Below are 24,235 nucleotides of genomic sequence, written 5' to 3' on the forward strand. Positions count from 1 at the left end.
CAGAAGTTTGTTTTGTGTGTGTGTGTGTGTGTATGTGTATATACTTGGTGCCTGAAGGCTCTCAAAGTGTTCTGGCTGAAAGACAAGCAGCCTCCCTATGTAGTGTGTTAAAGGTTAATCTCCCTCTCCCTCTCTCCATTTCTGCAAGACAGGCCCTCCTCTGTTTTGTTCTGCTTACCTTAGCTACACCCTTGAGGTTTTTGGCGTGTGTGTGTGTTTAGAACAACAAACTAAGGAAGTGTCTATTCACTGAAGATAATATACTGGAGCCAACAAAATACATGCACAGGATATATAAAAAGCTGGAGTTAGAATCTGGATCAGGATCAGGATCTTCACTAAACTACACATATTGCTATGCAGTCACTCTGAATGACCTTTATTATTGTTGTTATCTATGGGACAAAATGAGGTGGAAGAAACGTCATCTCCCCCATCTCGGTACACATATGCAACAGCCATTACTTGAGGCAGGAAAAGTCAAACGGCCCAAACTGCCCAGCTCCAGCCAAAACCTGGAATGAAAAAGGAAACACGCCCTAACACACAGCAGGCAACTCATCTCCCATCGGCAAAAACTTGAACCAGTGCTGTCTAATTGCTGTTACCTTACTTTACTCTGATGCTACTGAATCACTGTGAATAACTGCTCAAAGCTAAATCTGACCAAATCATAAGGGCAGCCATGTTATATAAGGAAGTGTGGGAAGAAAAAAGCTTTGCTCCACGTGGAGTTTTGCTTTTGTTTGTAGTTTTGTAACTGGTCAAAGGGCTTGTGACACCGTACAGGCCTCAGTGTTATAAAATGTTAGCTGCTGTTATTGTGTGAACTATTCTGCTGTATGTCAGTGCAGGCGCTGATGCACTTGAGAATCACATCATGAATGATTTTTGAACCAGAGGAGAAAAACTGAGTAAACAGCCGCAGATACATCAAGTGAGCAATGCGGAAGGTAGCATCCTGAGTGGAAAATATATTGGTGATGTTATCTGTGATCATAGAGATCTCATGGGTGTGGTGGTGTGGTGTGTGTGGTGGTGTGGTGGTGTGGTGTGTGTGTGTGTGTGTGTGAACCTGCCAATGCATCTGTTCCTCTGCTTATCGTTTTTATGTTTGCTTAACTCAACTCTGTGGATTCTTGTTTCTCACAGTACAAGAGAGGAATTTCTGAGGCCACTGGACCTTTACCCCTCCAAATATACCTTATGAATAAAGCATAAAACCACCTCAGTGTAATGTATAAAGACAAAATGAATGACAGCAAATACTACTTGAGAACTATTAATGATCTCTAAATTTGAAAAACATTGCGCAAATCCTATTAAAACCTGTCAGGTTCACTTGTGAGAGCCAGTGTTTTCTGATCACTTAACAAACTGCTATGATAAAAAGTGAAACTGTTTAGTATTAAGGATGTGAGAACGCTGATCTTGTATGACTGTGGTAAACCTGCAAACACTTATATTAATCAATAGGGAAAACTATGATCTTCCTAATCAATTCTTACCTTGTAATAACTCAGGAATTTGGGGAATACACAGCAATCACTCCCCACATCATACACTGTTTAATTAGAAATCTGTTCGTTCTCATGTCCCTCAGAGATATGAGAGAATTTCATCAGGGATCAGATCAGAGGATGGTGGCTCGAGTGGGCACGACTAAAGCCCATTATAAGATACATAATCAAATACACAACAATATGAAACCAACATCATACCAATCCCAATTTTTCACTCTATTCTGTTAGGATGGAGACTTCAGTAATGACTATATGGAATGATTAAACCCAAACTGAGCTTTTTGGGAAACAAAAGCAACCGAGTCACACCATTACAGTGGCAGTATCAGACCTTGGAAGACTTGTAAGCATAGATGTTAAAATGATGCAGTCTCTAGAACTTTTTTGACTTTACCCACACTCTTCCTCGTGTTCAACATGTCTTCTACGATGTCTTACATTATGAAAATTAGATAACAGTCTTGGGGAAAATAAACCATTGGAACAGATGTGTGTACCCCAGTCTCATTAACACCGCCTGGTATACACAGCAGAACCCCAGTGAGGGAAAACATCTCGGCTGCCAGGCTCCGTTGTTAATCTTCAAGTTGAAGAAGACTTGAAATAATCAGCCAGACCTTCACAGTCAAGACGCTTCTGAGATGACAACATGTAAACAAGTGTTGTTGCTCTAGCATTTGTTGTTGTTGTTGCTGTTCTTATGTCAGGCTAGAGATACGCAGTCTGACTAGTAACGCAGCAGGCGCAAGTGCAAGACTGAGCGGTTGGGTGCCTCGCATTTTTACACTTTTGCAAAACTGCAACCGCCACTCCCAGTCACACACTTACATACAAACATAAACATGCTTCCACACCATCAACATAAACATATTCACACACACTGTGCCCAGTGGGGGCCTTAGCAAGACCAGATTGCATGTTCAGAGAGTGTCAAATGGTCAGGCTGCTGAGCTCAGTGTGGAGCTGATGTACACTTCACAGGGAATTGAAAAGTTATGGACCAAAACACAGATGCTTTTCTTTTTTTTCCCTAAGAATACAGATTAAAATCTAATCTGTGATGGTTAATAATGCAACTACAGTAGATAATACACTATAGCTAAATTATTGAAATCCAAACCATAAACAAGTGAAAGGGGCTAGAGGGCAAATTTCCTAGAGGGCAGGAAAGTAATGAAATCCATAAAAAAGTTATGGGTTGAAGCTCAATCTTATTATCATCCAGCATGGCAGTGACCTCTGCCTGCTGAAGTGCTGGGCCAGCATTATCAGTTAAAAGAAAAATGAAGCTTTCACTATGTGTTTGTGTGTGTGGCAGGTGGATTGTGCCTGGGTGGGGGAAAAAAAAAAAAAAAAAAAAAAAAACATGAGCTCCACAGCAGATCTCTTGCTCACGCCTCACGGTTTCTCATTCCGATCCCTATCAATCCACCACTCCCACAATCCCCTGGGGTGTTTTGAGTTGAGAAACCGCCCTGCTGGATGCTGCTGCCACACCAGATGATGGTCATTCCCCTCGTTGCCCTGCATGTTGCCAGGCCACCTGTCCGGTCCTCAGGTCCAAAACACTCTCTCACCTTCCAACACTATCCTCTTACACTTTATTTTGCTCTGTCCTCCTCTCCCCTCTGCTCTGTTTTCTTTGTTGTGCTCCATTTTTCTGCGTCTTTGCTGTGCCGTTCCGTGTCAGTAATTCATCGAGGCATTATATAATTAATTCTGTCGTGACACTTTCATTACTGTAATAAGCTGTGATTCATTTCAGTAGGTTGGGGGGGGGCTTGAATGTTAATGTGACACATCACCAAATGGGAGAGCAGCACCAGGGCTGGCTGGGCAGGGATTCCTGTCATCCATCAGTCTACTCTCACTTTCCTCTGGGTTTTCCCAGCAGAGCTGAAGCCCTTCCTCCCTTCCTCTGCGGGGCCACAGGTCCGGATAACTGTTTACTCTGCTCCGTCTGCAGGCTGCAGCCAAAACATGAGTTTTATATGTGAGATGTGTAACCGCCCCTCCCCAGGAGATATGGTGGCAATTAAATGAGTCAAATGATTCATATTCATGGCACACGCAAACAAATGAGCGCAGCGTTTGCGAGTAATACTTACAACAGAGTCTGCCAAGTGATGATCTTGCCAAGTTCCAAGGGCAACCACAGAGAAAGCAGACCTCTGAAATAGTTATTACAACCTAGATTCAAGCAAAATCTGAAACCAAAACACTGTGAAAACAGTAGGAAAAAACTAAGCAGACTGAAGCCTTTCATCTTTAAGCTGGGAATGATGCCAAAACCAAACACATCACAGCGATTAAACAATCTTCCATCTAATATTGAAGCCATTAGTTACAGTGTCTGAGCAGAGGCTGCAGGTCACACTTTTGATGGTTTCATTGACAGGACCTGAACAACAAAAACAACAACAAAAAAAGAGCATCAGACGTGCACAACATGCAGTGCCTTTAAACGCACAGAGAGCCATGAATGTGAAAAACAAACATACTATATTGCACAAATACCCTCTAGAAAACAAGCAAGGAGACACAAACAGACATAAACAGTACAAACATGAATCTCTCTCTCTTTCAGGAGCAAATATGAGCTGATGCATGACCTGTAATCCCACAGGCATGAAGTAATCTGAGTGAATGTGCATTTGGATTATGAGTCTGGAACAGTCTAATCTGAAACACTTCTCACACTGGTTGACTGAAGGGTCATGAAAGAGCTTCAGTCGTGGAGATGTAGCATACGACCATTTGCTTCAGTGTTGTCATGATTAGCAGCACAAGTCCAGCCAGCAAGGTCCAGACCAATCATTCTACAGTTGCAGGTACATAATATGTGCTGCAGCAGTTGCAGTTAACTTGGGTTCTAGTCCTGATTTTCCTCCTTCTTTGGCAAATATCAAGCATATAACTTGTTCCTATTTTCCCTCGCTCATTGGCTGCTATTTAAAGTTCTTTCGGTTGCTGCCACACCTTTATCTGAGAGTCAGCGTTGAGACTTTTATCATCATGATGCATTATGTGACAGCTGCTATGACAGGTCTACCAGCTCCCTGATCAGATTTAGGATGAGCAAATTGACTTTTCTGTTGTATCTATCTTGCATCATGCTTCCTCGAGAACTGCTAAATCTATTCATCTCTTTCGCTTTGATAAAATTGCTTACAACAACCTAAACCTATTTCACAAATTACCCAAATATCAGGAAAAATATCATGTCACTACCTTGTGAAACTGATTGAAGTCTGTTCAACAAACCTTGTGTATTAGGAGTTATTACATGGATTGATATTAGGGCCCTTGGAGGTGATTAATATTAGAAATACAATTAGTTAATGGTGCATAATCTAATGTAAGATATTCTTGTCACTCATCACATATTTCACAGACTGGCACCAAACATAACATTTAAATGTGCTATATATATTTAGATATTTTTGCTATCACTGCGTAGCTAACGTTAGCATTAACTGCTGTTCACTTACCAGTCTAAAAGAAATGTTGCAAGTTCAACATCAAACTTCATTCCTTTACTCACATAAAGCAACACCAATGATAGCTCTGGTTTTGTGTCTATTTCTATCACTTCTCCTCTTCTACTGTAGTTAGCATGCTAACCAGCTCGCCCCAGCCCATCACGTCTCGTAATATGACTTTGTGATAGTGAGTCACTGTGGTGTCCAGCCAATGCAAAGATGGCTGAAGCTCTTAGTAAGCTGTTAATGCTAACATTGGCTATGTTGCAATAGCAAAAAACTTACATATAGCACCTTTAATACTGACATTTGTCTATTGGAAGGTTAGATGTTAAGATGTTAGATGTTATGTCCTTGACCTCTATATTGTTGTGTATTGACATGCATGTTCAACAAAAGCTGATGCATTATGACCATATTTCATTGTTGCTCTTTGAGTTGCAGCTGTGTGACTGTTCTCTCTCTGATGTAGAGTCTGTAGGGATTAGATTCCCAGATAGAGGACAAGTAGCTGCTCTGTTAAATGTGAAATTCCATCAAACCAAATTAATGCAAATGACCCCAGCTGCAAATGCTCACAGAGCATCCTTATTCAACACACACATACACTTTGCTGGAGAAGGAAAATGACTGTGTACACACATTAACTCAACAGTGGTTGCATATGTAGACTTGCACACATGCACGTTCACACATATTTTTAATAACAGGAACTGACACATTTTCAACAGGGGGATGATAATGGTCTCATCCTTGTGTCTGTCCATTTGCTAATGTCCCATATGTGCTTGCTTGGGTAGAATTCAGCTCTTCTGCCTGTCTGCATTCTCTTCATTGAGTCACAAAGTGGGAAGTGCATCCCGTCTGTGTAAATAAAGCATTAGTTAAAGGAAAAAAGCCATCCCAAAATAGCCTTTCTGATATAATCACTATGTAACAGTCACTACATTTTATTATTTCCTGTAATTTTGTAATCAAGTGTGACATGCTTTTTTCATGCTTTGTCAGATTCTACTAAGTCAGTGATTTCATTTCCCAGAATTATTTTTCACCTCAAATGGTGATTTTAATAAATAGATTGTTATGTATGATACAATTACTGTGGGTATGTAGCTCAAACTATTGTGAAAATTGGAAACTTTGTAGGACCATGGCAGTACCCTTTATTTAAACCCCATGTCCTGACTATACATAGGAATGATTCAAATATCTGCCTGTTGTTTAATGGTATGTAATTGTTCAACACTGGGTCATAATTTTCCTGTTAGTGGTAACTGCACTAGGAAATACAAGACCAAGACTCTTGCAGCATCAAATAACAGACTTAGAGATGCCAAACCACATATATTGCCAAATGCTGAATGGTGATTATTAGCTGTGTTGTAGGGTTTTTTTTCTAAACCAATTTTTTTAAAAAAAAAGGATCTTGTTTATATGACACAATGTGAGTTCATATTGCATGTAAATACAACATGCACTTATTATCTATACAGCTTATTCATAAGGGTCACAGGGAGGCTGGAGCCAATCCCAGCTGACAGTGGGCGAGTGGCAGGGTACACCTTGGACAGATCACCAGTCGATCACAGGGCTGACATATAGAGACAAACAACAGTCACACTCACATTTACACCTATGGGCAATTAAGAGTCACCAATTAACCTGCATGTCTTTGGGGAGGAAGCTGGTGTAACTGGAGAGATCCCACATAGGCACATGCAAACCCCACACAGAAAAGCCCCACGTGAACTGGGGTTCAAACCCGAAACATTCTTACTGTGAGGCGATAGTGCTAACCACTGCACCACCGTACCGTTCTTACAGAAATATTATCAGAGTCACCTATTCTGTCTGTTTACCATTCAAATGCCTTCTGCACCAATAGACCTGGAATTCATATTTTGAAGTTTGTCGCTTCTTATCTTGATTTATCTTGATACCTTATCTCTACTTATGCTACATCAGTAGTCACAGTTTCCCATCTTGTGCCCTCACTTTCGAATAATCTGCTCTGCTGAAGATATGGCATGAGGTTTTGTATTGGCTTTGAATTTTAAGTTACAGTTCGTGGGTTAGAAAAACAAACTGTGCACAGATCTTCAGCAAAGTTTGATGAGCTCAACCACCACACAATAAAGAGGAAAGGCTGAACACACAATTTAGGGCAGAACAATTACGTTTTTCCAGTTGACATTTTTTTCGGTGATTCCTCCTCTTCCCCTGCAAATGTGAGAGAATGGTAGAGTTGTCTGACAACATTCAAAGTTGTGTTGAATTGAAGTGGACAAGTTTTGCCTGGACACCCAGAGGAGGCATAAAAGATGAGAAGCACTTCCTCCAAGAACCCCACTTCTTATCTCTCCCTGAGCTTTGTGGGTTGACTCTGGCTGCAGGAAGTCTGGAGACTGTGCACAGACGCAAAGAGAGAGCAGACTTACATCAAAGAACATAGAGTGAATCACAGGAATAAAGTCAAATTTCTGTTGCATGGGTTAGTTAAAGAGAAAATATGTGAGAAGTTGCATTCTGTCAAATTGAAGTTATCTGAAGGAGACATCACAACTGTGTCGAAAATAGCTATTATCTAATAATAATGACTACTCATTTTTCAAATGGCTCATGTATAATTTTGGCGATTTCTCACATATTTACAGTTCTAGAAGAGAGATGTGTTCTCTGCTGGCTGTCAAGATTTAAATTTCACCCAAGAAAACCTCTACATTGCAAACCACAATATAAAACACCTCAGATAAGAGTCCAGTCTTGGAACTTCAACAGATTTATGTATCAACTCAGCACTAAGTTCACTTGACATTTATTACTGGAGTTCATATTGATGTATTTAAATAGCAGAAACAACAAGAGTCATAGTCATCATAAACTTAAATTGAAAATTATTGCTACTTTACACTGAGGTAATTGTTGTTACTGAATTTGGCACTAAAATCATGTGTGCAAAATCCCCATAGCAATTGCTGTAAGTTCCATAAATGATGTCTACTTCACTGGTGTTCGCCAATCCTACTTGCTCTACAGCTAACTCTCTTTTCCCCTGTCATGCCCCATTTGACATGTGTGCATCATGACAGGTTTTATCTGCCTCAGGAGGATAAAGACACAGCGCCAAGCCTCCCCAGGGTCCTCTTCCAGCTCTCAACAGGGATAAAATCTTATTGATTTGTCCATCAATGCAAAGGCAGGCTACAATAAGAGACAAGTGAAAGCCTCTACATGAAAGCTGTTAACCTTTTTTTGTTTCATATGATCAATCTCCCCCAACAGTAGATATCAGAAATCGGCCCACTGTATTATATAGTATTCTGTTCCTGGTCTGAAGTGCGATGAGATGAGTGATGCAAGGCAGCCCCGGACCATAAATTAGCCTTGTCTGGAGCCTGTTGTCTCCTTTTAATACTAATAGGAGACATGGGGGTCACAAGTATCTGTGCTTAATAAGCAGCTCTAATAGTACATGAGCAGTTTCCGAGACATATGACACTTAATCAGGCTGATAAGGACAGGACAGGAGATGCCCAGTCTGGAGAGGAGAGGCCTGTCAGTGAAATGACCTTAATGTCAGCCGATTCTCTTTCACATAGTTTAACAATGTGTCTCGAGCTCTGTCAGAGGAATTTAATGTGAGAGAAGCGAGTATCCAGTTTGGATGACTTTCAGACTCCAAATGACTTTCAGATTGTCGCTCAACACGTTTTCATTTGAGACTCTCTGGGCTGAAATCAGTCAGAGCTCTGTTCACAGTCCGATATGAACTGACACTTTTTCTCAAGTGTGAAAATCTCTTAAATATTCAAGGGAGCGAGGCGGTTTTCAGATGCACTGAAAAAGAAGACAATTTGCAGGGTTGCTCTCATTGCCTCACTCGCACATGCTTACCAAAGTGAAACTTCTGGTGATGCCTGGAGTCATGTTTGACTTGTCACTTCAGAAAAAAGAACAAGGATGCATTAAAAGTAGGTTGCCAGGAAATAAACTTTGGATGAAAATGTTGTGTGGTGCACAGAAATGTCATTCATCCTATCTCCAGTTAAAGAAACTGGATTAATTACAGTTAAGGTTTGCATCCATCATGTATGATCCTCATCGTGTTTGTGGAATAAGAGGGCTCAGAGGGAATAAAGTATTTTTATTTTCAGCTTCCTTTTAATGATGTGAATGACACTGGAAACTGATGTCTGCACGTAAATGTGCAGCCTGTATGGGATATATGATCACATTATTCCTTTACCTTTATTCTGGCTCTGCAAATTCAAGCCATTCCAGTATGTGTATGGACATGATGCCATCTTGTGGCATTACACTGTCCCACCACTGACTGTCCTGCCGGCATTATTAAAAAAAAAAAAAAAAAATCTATTTGTGAGAGCTGAATGGTAAAGTCAGAAAAACAAAACTGACTTAGTATCAAGAAAAATATAGTTTATTTAGAACACAAACAAGAAGCTTAGGGAGACAGTTCTTGTTTTAAAGCTTGTGAATAATGTGAGTAACACATCATGACAAAGAGTTCTTTCAATTGATTTCCCCAAAGAAGGAAACAATGAGCTGATTTGAGATTCTGAATTTCAGATGATTGTTTTTCATAATTTTAATACACAAACAAACCCTGTTTATGGTAGTTAAAAGACAACTGCGTGTGTTGTGAATTCTCTCAGGAAATACAATCATTCAGTTTAATGTACAAAATTAACTTGTCTCCACCACAAATTCAAAATATCAGGGTAATTAAACTGACTGACTAAATTTAGACACATCTGATATTTCACATGTAAGAGGGAAGAAAAAAATATAAATCAGAAATAAGACTCCTAGCTACAGTGTGAACATACTGCTGGAGTCACATATGACCTTTGACCTGTGATAATCTTGGCTGTAACCTTTTCACTTGTCCTCTCCCTCTGCCTTGTCCTTGCTCTTGTCCCGCGGTACACGGCCCATGTTGTAAAATTCTAGGTTTGGCCTCATGTCGGTCAGGTGGGCGAGCCGGTTGGACATGGCGAAGAAGGCAGCAATGGCGGCGATGTCCCAGGCATCCTCGCGGTCGAAGCCCACCTCCTCCAAAGACTGGAAGTGCTGCTCTGTGATGGTGTCACAGCGACACACGGCCATCGCAAAGTCCAACATGGCGCGCTCTCGAGGCTCCAGCTCTGCACTCTCGTAGTTAACGATGACCTTGGTGAAAGAGGAGTGGGATGATTAGACGGAGCAGAAGTATTTGGTGAGCAGACACATCTTGTCCAATCTAATTCTGCATTTGACATTTTCCATACTAAACAACACATGTCTGATTTCAGCTGGGTCCCTGAACTCAATTGACTAAATCAACTGACCACAATCAGTGAAAGATGATACCTGATCAGAGAGAGTGGGTTTCTTAGAGTAGATGCGGTGCAGTGCACTGTGGGATACCACACAGTAAAGACACTTGTTGTGGATGCTGGTTGCCACTACAATCAGCTCACGGTCCGCCTTGGTTAATCTGCCTGGAAGATTAGACATTAAAGTAATGTGAAGTCAGGAGAAACAACAACACAAGGAAAAACAACAGGCAAATTCACACAGCAATTATAAGTTGCAACAGAGTTCAACTGCCTCTTTATTATGGCACTCTCATTGTGATTAGATCATTTCCTATAGCTCTGCAAACATGATGAGTTTGTAGCTACATTAGCAAACTTATAAAACCCCTTCAATGACTTAATTAAAACAAGACCCTATGGACACCTCAAGTGACTTTTTTGGAAAACAAGAACTACTTCCTAATACTTCAGCAAACACATTCAGGTGATCACACAGCAGCCAGACTGAAACATGAACCAGCTACACATGTGCACACATTTTATAAGCAAATAACTGTGTAATGAGGTCATACGTGCAAACTGGCACATGACCTCCATCACAAGGTCTTCAACTTAAAAAAAATAAAATAAGAACAGCAACAAATAAACTGACTTGTGAGGCGCCAGTAAATTATTCTATTCTCACTTATAGTGGCAACACCAGAAAGTAACTCCCCAGCTAGAGCTAAAAATGTAAATGTTGAGCTCAGTGCCAAAGTCGCTCGAAAGCTCCAGATTCAATGAGAGATTAGATGCAGGATGTGTAACTGAATCTGTATGTCTGAACACTTTCCCATTCTTACACTGGGCCAACAGCCACAGTGCCTGTCTGTACTGGATGGGTGGGGGTTTCCTCCTGCATTAAATTGGCACACCAAACAGCAGTCAATATGCTGCTTATTCTGACCTGAAAGCCTGCTAATTTTGTTTCCCTACCTGCTATGTTTTTACTCAGCATCACACCTGCCACCTCATGTACCACCTGCAACACACCGGCAAAGCCAAAGAGAGCGCAACCCTGGAAAAAGATTCAACAACGCTTCCTAATAAGGCATCCACCTTGACAAATAACATCTTGGCTTATTCAAGTGGTGGATGATGTGTCATCTTACTCTGCAGAACAAACATGCCAGGGATTATAGATGGTAATACTCTGTCAGGGGCCCAGGTGCTGTCCTCAGTGTGCTTTTAATTTCCACTCCTAATGCCATCACAGAGAAAGAACAAACACACACCTGTCTCCTTGTTCATTAGTTCATTGTAGTATGCAAAAAAAGTTCTGAACTCTGCAGGCCTGTGAGAGAGGACTTTGAAGACATTTGGCAAAAAGCCTCCCTGTAAGAAAAAGTAAAGTTTGTTCAGACTTTTGTGACAATGTTAATCTGCAGTAGACTTAAAATTCTCTCTTTTTTTAAACCTTTGACTCCACTTCCTCCATGAGCTCCACTATATCATAGGGTAAGTCTTTCCTATAAGGAACTGGATAACGACTGATTTTCCCTGGAGGAGGATCGCTGGAGAAATGTCTGGTCCCAGCCACCACCACCGCTGCCGCCGCCGCCTTCCCCCGCGACACGCAGCCGAACCGGAGGGACGCCTGGACGGAGGACCGGAGAGATACAGACAGTCACATGCGTCATGCAGAAACAGGACTAAAGACAGCACAAAGCAGAGAAGTGTGAGACAACTTACAAACTGCGTGAACACAGGAGGTCGAAACAACTTGGAGACGAGGTTACTCGCCATGTTGAGAAAACACGCTGTTTTTTGTTTTTTTTTTGGTTCGGGCTGGAAAATTCAGGAGAGCAGGCGGAGGGAGTGTCAAAGCCAGCAGTCAGCTCGGATAGTTTAGTCTTCCCAGAATAATTAAGGAAGTCAGTTACTGCTGCAAAATTAAAAATGATCCATCAGTCTTTCCAGCTGTCAGTCACCTGTCATTGTTCAATGAATGTTAGCCTATGTTTGACTGATTTATATAGTAGGAACCTACGTGATAATATACTGTGATAATCGTCACTAAATTTACCAGTAATCTCTCCTCTAGTTGTTAGAAATCCTCTGTTTCGCTTTGTTGATATCAGATGTTCACCGTCCTGTCAAACAGCCCAATCATAGTGCAGTACTGAGTCACGCCTGCTGCCTGTCCCCACCCGGATGCACTACTCCTCCTCACCGCCAGGGGTCAGGCACGTGAACTGGACTGTATGGCCGTGGGGCGTTCATTCCTGTGTGTTTGGCAGTTAACGGCCAATAAACCACACAGATAAATAATTTTAATTCAATCTGAGATCCCTAGGATTAAGTCTATGGGTGGAGTTAGTGTGAGTTTTGCGCTGGGCTAATCCCACAGGCTGTACGCTCCCTCGGAGACAGAACCCAGGGCAACAAATGTTACGTCATCAACGGTCGACCCGGTGCCCCGGAAGTATCTTTGTTGCGAATGAGCGACTGGTTTTCATTCATTAAGCAAAAAAGCGGTTTGGTTAAATTATCAAAACAAGAATATTAGTCGAGGTCGATTTGAACATCACAACTGAAATGTTTTATCATGTAAGTATGTATGTTATTTTCCCTGTATGAGCCAGCCGAGAGCAGTGAACGGATGTTTTGTTTATAAATGTTGGCCCAGCGTGATCGCTGCTTCGTTAGCATTGCTAATGTAGTTAAACAAAACTTCTCTGAATATGATTTTGTTTTATCGGCATGCATACTTAAAACAGTAAAATATCTGGAACATTATGCAGTCATTAACAATAGAGGCATTGACTTATAATGCACGCACTCTTTGTGTTGACAGATTTCTCTGGAGCATGAAATCTTACTACACCCGCGGTATTTTGGTCCGAACCTCCTTAACACCGTGAAGCAGAAGCTTTTCACAGAAGTGGAGGGGACCTGCACTGGCAAGTGAGTAGCTACAAGACTCAATTATGTACCTAAAATCACTGGAATGATATAATTTGTCTGGACAGTGTTAACCTGCCATTTTGTTGACATGCAACATATATTATGTTGCATCAGATGTTTCTCGAGTTCAGTGAATTTCAGCTCAAATCACATTTTCAGGGGAAGAAGCAGAAATAAATTGGCACGTCCCCTTATTCTTGCACTAGTTGGTGCAATTTTAAAAAAAAGAAAAATCTAAGACAACAGGTCTGGGCCAATATTTGTTTTGGTCTGTAAGTTATAATGACAATAAAGAACACATGTTACAGATGAAGTAATTTTGCGTTCATTGTCCTGCTTGACATGCACATGTTATTAATTTCTCTCTTTCAGGTATGGCTTTGTCATTGCAGTCACCACCATTGACAACATTGGGGCAGGTGTAATCCAACCAGGCAGAGGGTTTGTCCTGTACCCAGTCAAGTACAAGGCCATTGTTTTCCGCCCATTTAAAGGGGAAGTGGTGGACGCTGTGGTCACTCAGGTTAACAAGGTGGGGGACAGTACAGCACAGGTTTAGCAGCTACTATGCAGAATTTTTAAGTGCGTGTTATTCTTATTTGATAAGGGCATTATGACACATGCATAAGTTGAATGAGATTTATTGTTGACGCTCCCAGATTTGAATATTGCTACAGTAAATAGTTGATGTTGGAAATATGAAGTGATGAGCAAAATTTGTGCCTTACTTAAATGATATTTCTCCCTGTTTCTTGCAGGTCGGACTGTTCACAGAAATTGGTCCCATGTCTTGCTTCATCTCTCGCCATGTGAGTCAGTGTAACGTCTGTAAGTGTTGACTGAATTTGTCATCCTTGGTTAATATTTCTCACAAGAGACTTTCTTTTTGCAGTCCATCCCCTCAGAAATGGAGTTTGACCCCAATTCTAATCCTCCTTGTTATAAGACAGTTGATGAGGTAAGATTATTCACTGTTATTTGTTATTGTCACTGCTTAGAAAAATTAACATATTGCATAAAAGTGAAATGAAACAAAAATAAATGCCATTCTCAGCTGAAAATAGATTCTTCCCCCAGACTTGATGATTACATATAAAACTTCACTTAAAAAAGGTATTTTTGTGGAAACAGTCAGGACTGGAACAATGAGTGTAACATAAATTCTGGAGACCGGCTCGCTGCTGTTCGGCTCCTGTCACTTTACTGTTGCTGAGTCTTAGATTTTTCTTCTCTTTTTTAAGGACATTGTAATCCAGCAAGATGATGAGATCCGGCTAAAGATTGTGGGAACAAGAGTGGACAAGAATGACATTGTGAGTGTTTTTTTCTTTATGAAATAATAAGAACCATATACATGTCTATATATATTGTCACATGAAAGTAGTTTATAGAAATTACACATTGTATGTTAATTTACAATAAGTTACAAAAACAAGTTTTTCCCTTGTTTTCCAGTTTGCTATTGGATCTCTTATGGATGATTATCTGGGTGAGTATTACACCACAGGATATTGTCATGCACGTGGTAGATGTGCTCATTATATGGCCATGAATTGCCCTGCATTATGTAAAATTATTCTCCACACATAAGGAAAAATGATTAATAGTTTGACAAAACAGGCTTTGTATTGTTTCAGTTTGGTTACTATATTTGCATGAGAACACATGTAGCCATTGCGATGACAAAATGATTTATTTTCTGTTTTGTGATCAGTCCTTGAACTTATCTTCAACTTTATTTCCAGGTCTTGTGAGCTGATTCTCCCCAGAGTAAACACATCGCATGGGACACGTTATGTAGTAGCCTTTCTTTCTTTGTGAAAATGAATATTTTCTTGCAGTAACTGATATGGTTTGATGACAGGTGGTGAAGCCCCATAGCTACTTTCTTTTATTATTATGCTGTACAGTCAATAGTTGTAGGTTTTTATTGGAAGTGATGCAAGATTTCAAGAAAATGTTGTAACCAACAATACAGAAGTAATTCTTACACTTGAGTTTTTCAGATATAATTCATAATTTCTATCTGAACTATATATGGTTTGTTTTTTATTTTGTATGTGGACTGTAATAAAGTATTTTAATTGTCTTTATATTTTTGTGTCTTTCCTGTTTTAAGTATCACAGTATGTTTATTAGATTTTTCTTTGTTGACATCTGTAGTTAATACTTTTTAAAATGAGCTCAGATGTGCTGAGATATGCCAAAGCATCCCCCACCCTCCACCCCACCCCACATTCCAAACATGAGGACAAACGTGAACGCGGGCGCGCACGTGTTGTGGTCGTAAATACGTCAGAGAAGCGCGCCGTCGTTCTTTCTTTCTCTCGTCCTGAAGATGGCGGCAGGGGTGAGTAAGATGGAGAGAGGGCTAGTGATGGAGCTTTCTTTTAACTTTCCTCGCGCAATCCGTTAAAAATCAGTCCCATCTGCACTCTTACCGAACACCTTGGCATGTAAACCATATCCCATGTTTGTTAGGAAACTGTTAAAGGGTTTATTTACAAAGAATTTCATTCAGCGTTCACTCTAACTGAAGTTAGCTTCTGCTATCTTGACGTTGCATTGAAAGTGAATGACGCCCCTTTCCTGGCCCAGGCTTGTGCCACGTTACGTTAGCTATTGTCATGCTGTTAAAACTTACTGTTACATTTATCAGTGTTTTCGCTTAACCTCTGCACCAATGTCCAGTTTTGTTGGCCTCAAGGCCGGCCTGTACTTGCAGTTGTAGTTTAATGCTTAACATTCTAATACTCGAGATATTACCGGTAATGGTTAGCTAGCATTTAAAGCTAGCTAATAGCCACGTGAATATCTCGGTTTTTGCTTGTCGTTGGTTACCAAACATACATTTGGCAGCGGTAACCTGTTTTCATAAGCTGTATCTGCCAAGAGTTTCCAGCTTTACCCTGTTCCCCTTCTTGGCTAGGGACGTTTTAAATGGTCGGCTATCCGGATTTGGGTGCCATCATTCACTTGAGTTTAGAACACTTTGTCCCAAGTTACTTCTTAGCTGATCGTGGCGTAATTTAACGGTTTCATCTTATTACAGATTGTTATATAAAGAGTGAGAGCTTTGTTTTGGGGCCTGAGTATGTGCTTTGTTAAAACATAGCCATATTGCCATGAGAATAACCTTAGGCCAACCCAGTGCACAGCTATCCTGCTTGCAAACTTGTTATACATCTATGTTTAAATGTAGTTTTGTTGCTTTTGATTGCTCAATAATATGTCCTCTCCCCTCCTTTCAGACTCTGTACACGTACCCAGAGAACTGGCGGGCCTTCAAGGCCCAGATTGCAGCTCAGTACAGCGGTGCTCGCCTCAAAGTTGCCACCAGCCCCCCTGCTTTCACCTTCGGGCAGACGAACCGTACTCCTGCCTTCCTCTCCAACTTCCCTCTGGGCAAGGTGAGTGAAACCGGTCCAGTTGGTTAAATGGGATTGTTCCAGTTCTGCAGATGTATCTGCACTGAACTTGGAGGTACCCCTTTCTCAACAGTTAGTAACTGCTTTAGTCTCTTGGCAAAAAACATTAAATGTGATAAATACTCTTGAATTCTATCACTGTTTGCAGGTACCTGCCTACCAGGGAGATGACGGCTTCTGTCTGTTTGAGAGTAATGCCATTGCTCACTTCTGTAAGTCTCACATTTACTAGTAGTTAAATTGATAGTGTCTTAAGCACTTTCAGGTAGGGTGTTAATTCAAAAGGTTTATATTTATGGTTTACTTGAGTCTTAAAGGAAATAAATAGCACTTGGTTAATTAGACAGCTTTTCTGTGAGGATGTAAATGTGAATGTGGGCATAGAGTGTGGCGGAATCTCTCGTGAATCAGCAAAACATTAAATTAACAGGTCACTTACAGCAGACAGTTGGATTGGTCATAAGTGAAATACAACCATTATTAGGAGGTAATCCTGCTGGACAAGTGAAAATTCTTTTGCACATCCATGCACTTTTCTGTCAGACTTTTAACTGGTCTGCACAGAAAAGTGCACAAAATGTTGAATTCTCTGAAATTTGGAGTACATTTTTCACTGATATCTGAAAAGAAACATTTATCTATCTTTTGAATTACAGTGAGCAATGATGCTCTGCGTGGTGCCACTCCCCAGGCCGCAGCCCAGGTGCTGCAGTGGGTGAGCTTCGCTGACTCAGAGATCATCCCTCCAGCCAGCGCATGGGTCTTCCCCACTCTGGGAATCATGCAGTTCAACAAGCAGGTACACAGCTCAGCATTTTCTGGCCAGGCATAAGACTTAAATGATTATTTGGTAGCTGTGGCGGAAAGTGGATGCCAGTTGGCCGCCAGTCAGCCAGAGTGCATCACCCTGATGTTGTGACTCGGTGCTTAACTATATAGTAGGCTCTAAGTACTGTGTAGTGCTGCATAGTCATCTGTTTATTGGTGTCTGTCCAGGCCACAGAGCAGGCCAAGGAGGATGTGAAGAGGGCCCTGACAGTGCTGAACCAACACCTGAACACCCGTACCTTCCTTGTGGGAGAGAGGGTCAGCCTTGCTGACATCACTGTGGTCTGCTCCATGCTCTGGCTCTACAAACAGGTTTGATTTGCACACAGCAGATAACAGTTACAGTCATACAACATTTGATCAATGTGGTGATATTTGAGTCCAGGTGCTCTCCCAAGGCCCTAACACCACCTCTCTGTACCCTGTAGGTCCTTGAGCCTTCTTTCCGTCAGCCATACCCCAACGTGACTCGCTGGTTTGTCACCTGTGTGAACCAGCCCCAGTTCAAGGCTGTCCTCGGAGAGGTTAAGCTGTGTGAAAAGATGGCCCAGTTTGATGGTACGTCACACTTACTGAGCATGTAACCACCATTTGAAGGGTGAAATTTAGACTTTTGCTCTGTCACTGAATCCTTTTATTGTTCAGCTGAAAGAGCCAAAAAGATGTCGCAAAATATCTGTGTAGCTGTATTTCACCTTACCCTTACATGGGTCTTCTGTGAAGCTTGTCTTTTGTCACTAGAAGAATTTGGTTTAATTTGTCAGGTACTTGGTGTGCACTGTGATTTATTTGTTTGTTCAAGTGTTGCAATAATTAAATGACATACTGAACCACTTTCAGGGACAGAGAATTCACTTTTAAACAAATGTCAAATTGTTTGTCATATTTCACAATTCATTTCCAAAGTCCTTGCCAGAGAGCGCAAAAGCAAAGAGATAATTGGAGCATTTAACAGAAAACATGTTTCTCATTTGTTTTGTTCTGTTCGTCCAGCCAAGAAATTCGCTGAGATGCAGCCCAAGAAAGAGACTCCCGCTAAGAAAGAGAAGGGAGGCAAAGAGGCAGCCAAGCCCCAGGAGAAAAAAGAGAAGAAAAAGGAAGAGAAGAAGCCAGCCCCAGAAGAGGAGATGGACGACTGTGATGCTGTTTTGGCTGCTGAGCCCAAAGCCAAGGACCCCTTTGCACACCTGCCAAAGAGGTAAAGATCTGCAGGCTTTCCCTGTCTGTAGTGTTTGTTTTTTGGTATACAGTTTCATTGTTGTCATCCAGAATTTGTCCTGTTAACAGTTTCTGAATCAGCGGTGGCCAGCACTCTGCAGATTTTTATTCAAACAGATCGCATCAGCAGATTATTTCTGAGTACTTCCCCTCTGCTGTAAAGGAGTACTAATCAGTGCATTTGGCACGCTTGATGACATTAAACATTGAACCACTCACAGGGCAAACTGCTGGGTCTGCAGACCATGTGTAGGGCGGTAAGCAGAAGGTCCCCTGTCATTGGGCAAGGCAGTGTCCAGTAATGGCACCAAGTCTTAATCTGACAGGGGAAGAGAAACTCAAGACCATATTCATCCCAGTCATCTCTGATTCAGTGAGTAAAAGGCTGGTTCATGCTGTGGCCACAAACTGGATTAAACAAGATTACTGATTTGGAGTAGGTATTTTCAAGTGTTTTAGTCTGAACTTGTCAACAACTCTCTCCTGCAGTCTGTAGATCCTTAAGTTTAACAATGGCAGGCAGCAAACAACTGTCCCTACCTTTTTATATTAGTTAAATAGACATGAAGATGTTGAGGAAGGGGAAAAAACATTTAAAAGTGAGTTCCTGCATAACATTTTTTTTTAGTTTGGTCCCCTTGCGCCACCTTATATTGTCACATTGTGATTCTCTCCTCTCCATGTGTACGGACAGCAGACATGTATGACCTCATTTTTCTCCCTTTCCTTTGTCAGCACATTTGTCATGGATGAGTTCAAGAGGAAGTACTCCAACGAGGACACCCTGACAGTAGCCCTTCCCCACTTCTGGGAGCACTTTGACCGTGAGGGATACTCCATCTGGTACAGCCAGTACAAATACCCCGAAGAGCTTACACTTACCTTCAAAAGCTGCAACCTTATCACAGGTGAGATTCATTAGCAGCCACATTGTCAAATACTTTGATTGAAGGGGAATGACTGCAGAGGTTGTGTAGTATATTGATGTCATTTTTGTGAAGGCTCAGGTCATGTTTTTCCAGTCCTACTCATTTGTTATCTGGAACAACATAATAGGTCAGGGTTTAGAAAGAAAGCCCAGAAAGGGATTTCATTTTTGGACCTGGTCCTAGTCATATGGGTGTTGATTCAAGCAGTGGCATGTGTTTCCTCAATTTGTTAAGGTTGGCTCCCATGGCCCAAAGACAATAAGTGCTAGAGACAAGTCCTGATGGAGAACTTTGAGTATACTGGAGATATCTTTATTTTAAATAAGGGTTTACATCATGCTGATTGTAAATTATTTTTTAAAAATCTTGGATTGTGTGTAGACTGTTAGGGCTGCACAATTATTTGAATACTTATTGCAATCACGATTTTGCATAATTAAATGAACATGACTTTCTGCAATATCTGCATTTTTAAATGCACGCTCCACTCACAGAAAACTGTCTGATATCAAATCAAACACCTAAAATACAACACCTAAAATAACGGCTGCCCTGCTGCCGCGTGTTCACCTTGCTGTGGCAGTTCAGAGTAGAAGAGGAACAACAGGGAGCAGGCAGGCAAAATGAAAATCAAGTGTCTGGAGCAGAAGGCAAAAAGCTAGTCCTTTAAAACAGATCATCTGCTGTTCTGAAGCATCGCGAGGTCAAACAAGAGCAAATCAAAGCAATGCAACGAGTGTGTGAAACTTCTGAATCTGCGCTGCTAAGCAACACAATTAACCTGTTCAACCACCCAAAAAATGGCCCAAACTGCAGTACGTATGAATGCACGAAGGCCAAAAGGAATAACAGCACCAGCGTTACCTCGGTCAACCTCCATCTTCGTCCAGCATCAAGAGCGTCGTTTTACAGCATGTCACCGTATCCATCCAGCTTCCAAAGTCAGACTGACATAAGCAGTGCAGTTGCATTTCATTTGGCCAGAGGTATGTCAATAAACACAAACACTGGGTGAAAGCAGCTCTTGTTTTAAACTTGGGTAAAAAGTTTTGGCACAATTTTATTATTTTGCGTCTGAGAGGCACTGTAAGGACCAGTCTTAAACTAACAGGAGTGTGCATCTGTATCTTTTATATCCTTTGGAGTGGTTTTGACAGTTAAGGGGGGAAAAAAATGAAGATAGATTTGATCGGTAAACATTTTTTGAACGTGTGTTCTTAGAATTCTTCAAGAATACACTGTGTGTACAATGTGTGGTTTGTGTTCAAATGCAGCGTGTTTGTTGTGTAGGAATCGGCCTGTGCTATAATCAGGACTCTGTGGGGAAAGCAGACGGTCCCCTGTCATTGGGCAAGGCGGTGTCCAATCATGGCACCAAGTCTTAATCTGACAGGGGAAGAGAAACTCAAGACCATATTCATCCCAGTCATCTCTGATTCAGTGAGCAATAGGCTGGTTCATGCTGTGGTCACAGTAACTGCAGTGTTAATCTATAACAGAACTGCCCTACAGGTATTTTAATTTGAGCCACTTTTCTTTGGCCATTTCCGAAAAGGTGGTCATGATGCTCATGTGGATAAACATCTTTGGTGTTAAGTGTTGAGTGACGTCTTTTTATAACAAATAAACACCCTCATCACTCTTCACAGGTATGTTCCAGCGCCTGGACAAACTTAGAAAGAATGCCTTCGCCAGCGTCATCTTATTTGGCACCAACAACGACAGCAGCATCTCTGGCATCTGGATCTTCAGAGGCCAGGACCTTGCCTTCACTGTAAGTATTAGACTGAACACACTTAGTGTTTTCACTTTATAACCTCTCCACCTGCAAGCATTTACTGTCTGTTTTTGGACGCTGATTTTTGGCAAAATGTGTAATAAGACTCATTAAGTTGGGTTTAGTGGACGATCCCCAGTCATTGGGCAAGGCAGTGTCCAATCATGGCACCAAGTCTTAATCTGACAGGGGAAGAGAAACTCAAGACCATATTCATCCCAGTCATCTCTTGTTTCAGTGAGCAATAGGCTGGTTCATGCTGTGGTCACATTAAAACAAATGCAACATTTACATTTCTGATGTTCCTGTGTTGAGTTTTGTGGCACTGCTGTAGCTCTGACTTTTGTCACTGGCTGAATTGAATCGCTGGTCAAAAAAAAAATGTGAGACTGAGAAAATGAGTCTTATCTATAAACTCTGTGAAATTGAACATTATTCGGTTTGTTAGAGCATGCTGCAGCTTACATGGTCTGCATCTGAATGCACACCATGTGACGTTCCAAGTATTTCCTGCTGGATAAGCTGACATGAGTAATCTATCATCTGATAATCAGTGGTGGCACTACATTATCATCTCCTCAAACCCGAGGGTAATTCACTCCCATTCAAATAAGGCATTGTTTTTATTCCTCCCCCAGCTGTCTGAAGACTGGCAGATCGACTATGAATCATATGACTGGCGCAAGCTGGATCCAGACAGCGAGGAGTGCAAGACCATGGTAAAGGAGTACTTTGCCTGGGAGGGAGACTTCAAGCATGTGGGTAAAGCTTTCAACCAGGGCAAGATCTTCAAGTGAGAGGACACTGGGACAGTCTCAACAAAAGCACTCTGCGCTTCTGCTCTCCCAAAACTTAAAACCTATGGACTTTCAGCCACCACGTGCTTACTTAACTGCAAGAATGACAGTGTTTGAAGACGAGTGAATTTTGTCTGTGGCCCCCAAACTGGTTTTCTGTTTGACCTGCAAAAAATAAAGCATTTTCCACAATGCCATCTGTGGGATTTGATGTCTGGTGTATGACTTGAGTCTAAATGTGTGTTGTGTTTATAGAGCTTTGTGGGTTTTTTTTTCTTTTTTTTTCCCCCTTTTGTTTGGAGTGGAAACCCATCTACAAATGAATTTAATTTTCTAAATCATTTCCAGTTGCTGGTACCGTCCAGAAAGGGGACAAATGGAGGAAATGTTAACGGTGAGAACAGTTTATTTAATGCAGACTGATCAATAAACAGACTTGCGGAGTAATGCAACAGCAGATGATCTTGGTTTTATTGACCTGCCCCCCCCCCCCCCAAAAAAAAAAAAATAATCAGAAGTTGAAGTTCTAACACTGCAGCAGCTCAGTAGGAGTGTGTTCAATACTATGATGTATGTATGGTACAGCAGTGCACACTTCTGGCCACACCCGACAGCAGTGATGGGTGTGGTTGGAGATATATCAGATTTTAAACTTTCAACCAGAGGGGGTCAGTGAAACAATGCTTTCCATTTGTGGGTCGCTACTTGCACTTAAAGTTCCACTTAACACTGTTTGTTCTGTGAATGGGTGAATACATTTATCATCTAGGAACCATTTCAATCTATAACACTTAAGTTAGTCCGTAGCAGCTGTTATTCCTAAACAGTCTAGGTTATACTGCAGGCCCAGCTGGTGTTGCAGTGCTCTCTAATCCCTGCAGAGGGCAGGCAAAGACTTAACATTAGAAAGCTGGTAGGCCTGTTGAATAGAACCCATCCCACAGGGGGAGAAAATGACTGGGCCCAGCTCTGTGGTTTGCTCAAACTAAGATGAGAATGCCGTCTGCTTTAAACTATGGACTCTTGTTTTTATGTTTCTTGTGAGGAGCTGGAACAAATATTTGTAAAGAAATCTGATTGGATGCGCCTTAAAATATCATCTACAAGGCCATGGGTCATAAACATTAAAGTTTTTCCGTTTAAATTTCTCTTGTTGAGACACCAGAACATTTAGCTTTGTCATTTATTTCACCAAAAACAAGTTAAATCCACAATATGTTCATTTAATGAATATGTGAAATCAGCACAGACGAGATAAGAAAAGCCTGCACACTGACTCAAAACAGACAATGTTGCTATGGCAGTCAGATCTTCTTTAAATGAATGGACTTACTATTTAATTCAATGAAAACGTACACATACGGTGTATTGTCAGTGTGTAGCATTTGAGAATAAATTATTTACTTGGCGTGACAGATGGATATAAAAAACAGTTGTGTGGTTTGACCACACCCCACACAAATGCAGAAATGGCACGTTTCAAAGCCTACTTCTGCAAGTTGGTATCATTAAAGAAGAAAAACTTGCCATTAACAGAGTTACACTATTTATAGGCCATTTCCTGTGAATACATAGAGTCATCTCCTTTCTATTATAACGATTGAGGAAAACGTTTGTGAGGTTTTATGTCAATTTGACCTGTGCCAGGTAGAGTTCATACTGTGAAGACAAAGCACTTGATTTAATCGGACACACCCAACTGTATGAAAGTTTGTTTAACACTTTTGATCATTTGTTGTTGACCATTCCCACACCTGCAGCCAGGCTTGCCTTTTCACTCCTGCCATAACTGATTTCTTTGTTTGGTGTTTCATTGTTTGTTGCACATACAGAAGCTACAGGTAAAATGGGACACCTGGACCAGTGCACGTAGTGTTCTTTGATAGTTGTATCAAGAATTCACATCATGTTGATTCATGTATTTAGTACAATCAACCTTTCTTTAATCACAGAATATGCGAAATTTTAAAGTTTAGAGAATGTTGGGTG

General features: G+C 41.2%; 3 protein-coding genes and 1 long non-coding RNA gene across 4 annotated transcripts; 3 read left to right on the top strand and 1 right to left on the bottom strand.

The window, feature by feature from the left end:
• Window positions 1-9,421: 9,421 nt before the first annotated feature.
• Window positions 9,422-12,508, bottom strand: si:ch211-175m2.5 (uncharacterized protein LOC568697 homolog). Its single transcript, XM_018669063.2, has 6 exons — window positions 12,389-12,508; window positions 12,055-12,247; window positions 11,780-11,959; window positions 11,598-11,697; window positions 10,376-10,506; window positions 9,422-10,195 (listed from the first exon to the last, which is right to left on the bottom strand). Exons 2-6 carry the CDS (start codon window positions 12,106-12,108, stop codon window positions 9,905-9,907), a joined length of 756 nt encoding a protein of 251 aa, XP_018524579.1. The 5' UTR covers window positions 12,109-12,247; window positions 12,389-12,508; the 3' UTR covers window positions 9,422-9,904.
• A 123-nt stretch (window positions 12,509-12,631) lies between these two features.
• polr2g (RNA polymerase II subunit G) lies at window positions 12,632-15,362 on the top strand. Its single transcript, XM_018669077.2, has 8 exons — window positions 12,632-12,912; window positions 13,160-13,269; window positions 13,642-13,801; window positions 14,028-14,078; window positions 14,162-14,227; window positions 14,511-14,582; window positions 14,725-14,758; window positions 15,015-15,362. The coding sequence occupies exons 1-8, from the start codon at window positions 12,901-12,903 to the stop codon at window positions 15,026-15,028; spliced, it is 519 nt and encodes a 172-aa protein (XP_018524593.1). The 5' UTR covers window positions 12,632-12,900; the 3' UTR covers window positions 15,029-15,362.
• A 123-nt stretch (window positions 15,363-15,485) lies between these two features.
• On the top strand, window positions 15,486-22,443 carry eef1g (eukaryotic translation elongation factor 1 gamma). Its single transcript, XM_018669051.2, has 10 exons — window positions 15,486-15,619; window positions 16,521-16,679; window positions 16,846-16,909; window positions 17,354-17,496; window positions 17,694-17,837; window positions 17,954-18,083; window positions 18,519-18,723; window positions 19,479-19,651; window positions 21,322-21,446; window positions 22,088-22,443. Exons 1-10 carry the CDS (start codon window positions 15,608-15,610, stop codon window positions 22,244-22,246), a joined length of 1,314 nt encoding a protein of 437 aa, XP_018524567.1. The 5' UTR covers window positions 15,486-15,607; the 3' UTR covers window positions 22,247-22,443.
• Window positions 19,658-21,321, top strand: LOC108878414 (uncharacterized). The gene is made up of 2 exons (XR_001960227.1): window positions 19,658-20,658; window positions 20,963-21,321. It is a non-coding gene; the product is annotated as an uncharacterized LOC108878414 (long non-coding RNA).
• Window positions 22,444-24,235: the final 1,792 nt, after the last annotated feature.

Source organism: Lates calcarifer, linkage group LG8 (assembly GCF_001640805.2).
Source record: "Lates calcarifer isolate ASB-BC8 linkage group LG8, TLL_Latcal_v3, whole genome shotgun sequence".
Classification (NCBI taxonomy): Eukaryota; Metazoa; Chordata; class Actinopteri; family Centropomidae; genus Lates; species Lates calcarifer.

Excerpts from the sequence above, each read along its gene's own strand:
- si:ch211-175m2.5 (XM_018669063.2), bottom strand. The coding sequence starts at position 12,108 with ATGGCGAGTAACCTCGTCTCCAAGTTGTTTCGACCTCCTGTGTTCACG. Across the intron at positions 11,698-11,779 it reads TGGAGGAAGTGGAGTCAAAG|GGAGGCTTTTTGCCAAATGT; the intron begins GTTTAAAAAAAG and ends TTTTTCTTACAG. Across the intron at positions 10,196-10,375 it reads AACCCACTCTCTCTGATCAG|GTCATCGTTAACTACGAGAG; the intron begins GTATCATCTTTC and ends TCTTTCACCAAG.
- polr2g (XM_018669077.2), top strand. Across the intron at positions 13,270-13,641 it reads GAGGGGACCTGCACTGGCAA|GTATGGCTTTGTCATTGCAG; the intron begins GTGAGTAGCTAC and ends TCTCTCTTTCAG. Across the intron at positions 14,228-14,510 it reads GTTATAAGACAGTTGATGAG|GACATTGTAATCCAGCAAGA; the intron begins GTAAGATTATTC and ends CTCTTTTTTAAG.
- eef1g (XM_018669051.2), top strand. Across the intron at positions 16,680-16,845 it reads CCAACTTCCCTCTGGGCAAG|GTACCTGCCTACCAGGGAGA; the intron begins GTGAGTGAAACC and ends CACTGTTTGCAG. Across the intron at positions 17,497-17,693 it reads TCATGCAGTTCAACAAGCAG|GCCACAGAGCAGGCCAAGGA; the intron begins GTACACAGCTCA and ends GTGTCTGTCCAG.